Source organism: Malurus melanocephalus, unplaced genomic scaffold (genome assembly GCF_030028575.1).
Source record: "Malurus melanocephalus ecotype Western Australia unplaced genomic scaffold, MMel_1.1 scaffold_5604, whole genome shotgun sequence".
Lineage (NCBI taxonomy): Eukaryota > Metazoa > Chordata > Aves > Passeriformes > Maluridae > Malurus > Malurus melanocephalus.
In genome coordinates, this window is record NW_026628835.1 from 1 (window position 1) to 1,841 (window position 1,841).

The 1,841-nt window shown below is 55.1% G+C and overlaps 1 protein-coding gene across 1 annotated transcript; it reads right to left on the reverse strand.

Moving 5' to 3' along the window:
• Positions 1–425: 425 nt before the first annotated feature.
• On the reverse strand, positions 426–1,613 carry LOC130588492 (zinc finger protein 239-like). The gene is made up of 2 exons (XM_057389412.1): positions 1,565–1,613; positions 426–1,381 (listed from the first exon to the last, which is right to left on the reverse strand). The coding sequence occupies exons 1-2, from the start codon at positions 1,611–1,613 to the stop codon at positions 471–473; spliced, it is 960 nt and encodes a 319-aa protein (XP_057245395.1). The 3' UTR covers positions 426–470.
• Between the last annotated feature and the right edge of the window lie 228 nt (positions 1,614–1,841).

The window sequence follows — 1,841 nt, forward strand, 5'->3', positions numbered from 1 at the left end:
CCGGGCTGGGATAAGAACAATTTACTGGGAACAGCAATGAGATAAGGAACCAACAGGAACAGCAACAATATTGATAACAGAAGGGATAACAACAAACAAACAATTTACAGGGAAAAYTSYGACAGCACCRARGGKCTCCYCCYRAMCACATATTTTCTCCTGCCCTGAAAGAACATCCTTCTCCTCTCAGGAGAGAGAAAAGAGTCCCTTTCCCTGTCCCTGGCAATGACCTGAGGTAGGATCAGATATAATGGCAGGAGCATGGCCAGACCCTCATGTTCTTCCATCCCATCTCACATCAGTGCCAGGGGCATAGAAGGGTCCGGTGTCTTCCTAACGTGTATCACTGGGAATGTGGGTCACCAGGGCTCTTCCCAAACTGGGTCCTGCGATGGGGATGAAGTTGGAGCAGCAGATACGAAGCATTTCCTGCAGTCAGGGCACTCACAGGGATTCCCTTACCGGTGCCTTCATTGGTGTTGGATCAAGTGAGAGCTCCTGGAGAAGCTCTTCCCACACTGGGAACACTTGTAGGGCCTCTCCCCAGTGTGGATGCGCTGGTGGGTGATGAGATGGGAGTTTTGCTTGAAGCCCTTCCCACAGTCGGGGCAGCGGAAAGGCCTCTCATCTGTGTGAATTGGCTGATGCTTGAGGAGATTGGAGCTGGTCTGAAACCTCTTCCCACATTCAGAACATTCGTAGCACCTTTCCCCAGTGTGGATCCGCTGGTGGGAGATGAGGTTGGAGCTCTGACTGAAGGTCTTCCCACATTCCCCACACTGGTAGGGCCTCTCCCCAGTGTGGGTGCGATGGTGCCTTATCAGATGGAACTTCTCTCTGAAGCCCTTCCCACATTTCCCACACTGGTAGGGCCTCTCCCCTGTGTGGCTCCTCAGGTGGACAGTCAGACTCGAACTGCAGCTGAAGCTCTTCCCACATTCCCCACACTCATAGGGTCTCTCCCCAGTGTGGATGCGCTGGTGCTGGATCAGTTGAGAGCTGCAGCTGAAGCCCTTCCCACATTCCACACACTCGTAGGGCCATTCCCCAGTGTGGATCAGTCGGTGACGGAGCAGGAGGGTGCTCGTGCTGAAGCCCTTCCCACATTCCCCACACTTGTAGGGCTTCTCCCCAGAGTGAAGCTGCTCATGGACCCCCAGCTCCAAGCCCCGGCTGAAGCTCTGAGTGCCTTCCTGACACTGGGTGGGTCTTTCCCCCTCAGAGCACCCTGGGCTGGGTTTGAAGCCCCTCCTTGCACAAGATCTCCGGGGCTTTTCCTCCCCATTGGATTCCTGTGCCATGGAGCTGCTGAAAACCACCTCTTCCATGACTTTCTGCTGTTGGGATTTGTCCTCCTTGATCTCAATCCTCAGCTCATTCTCTGGGGGAAGAAGGACATGGAGCGGATGGGATTTGCGTCTGTGCCGAGGGAAGGGGAAGGAGATCTCCCAAATCCATCCCTGGCAGGACGGCGTTGGCAGCGGGGTTGTCCTGCAGCCAGGGCGATGCTGGGCTGGGAGATGGAGCAGGAGAGAGGGGAAAGGAGCAGTCATTTCCTCCTCACCTGCCTGGGAGTCCTGGGGCATCCTCCTCCTCCTCACAGCCTCCTCCATCCAGCCAAGGTTGGGGAATGGGAAATCCTGCTTGGAGGAACAAATGAGGGATGAGCACATTGAGTTTGAAGGTCCCTCTGCCAAAGTCCATCTCTAGAAGTTACCAGGCATCTGGGGTACATAAAAACCTTCACAACACCAACATGCAGCCCAAAGAAAAGACCCCCCAGGAGTTCTCTGTCTCTGCTCGCTCCCCTTTGGGGTTTGAGGGTTCCTCCCTGTCCTGGC

What these genes read in the sequence shown, in the direction of transcription:
- LOC130588492 (XM_057389412.1), bottom strand. Translation starts at nt 1,613, where the DNA reads ATGGAGGAGGCTGTGAGGAGGAGGAGGATGCCCCAGGACTCCCAGGCA. An exon ending in GCCCCAGGACTCCCAGGCAG is followed by an intron (nt 1,382 to 1,564) that starts GTGAGGAGGAAA and finishes TTCTTCCCCCAG; the next exon opens with AGAATGAGCTGAGGATTGAG.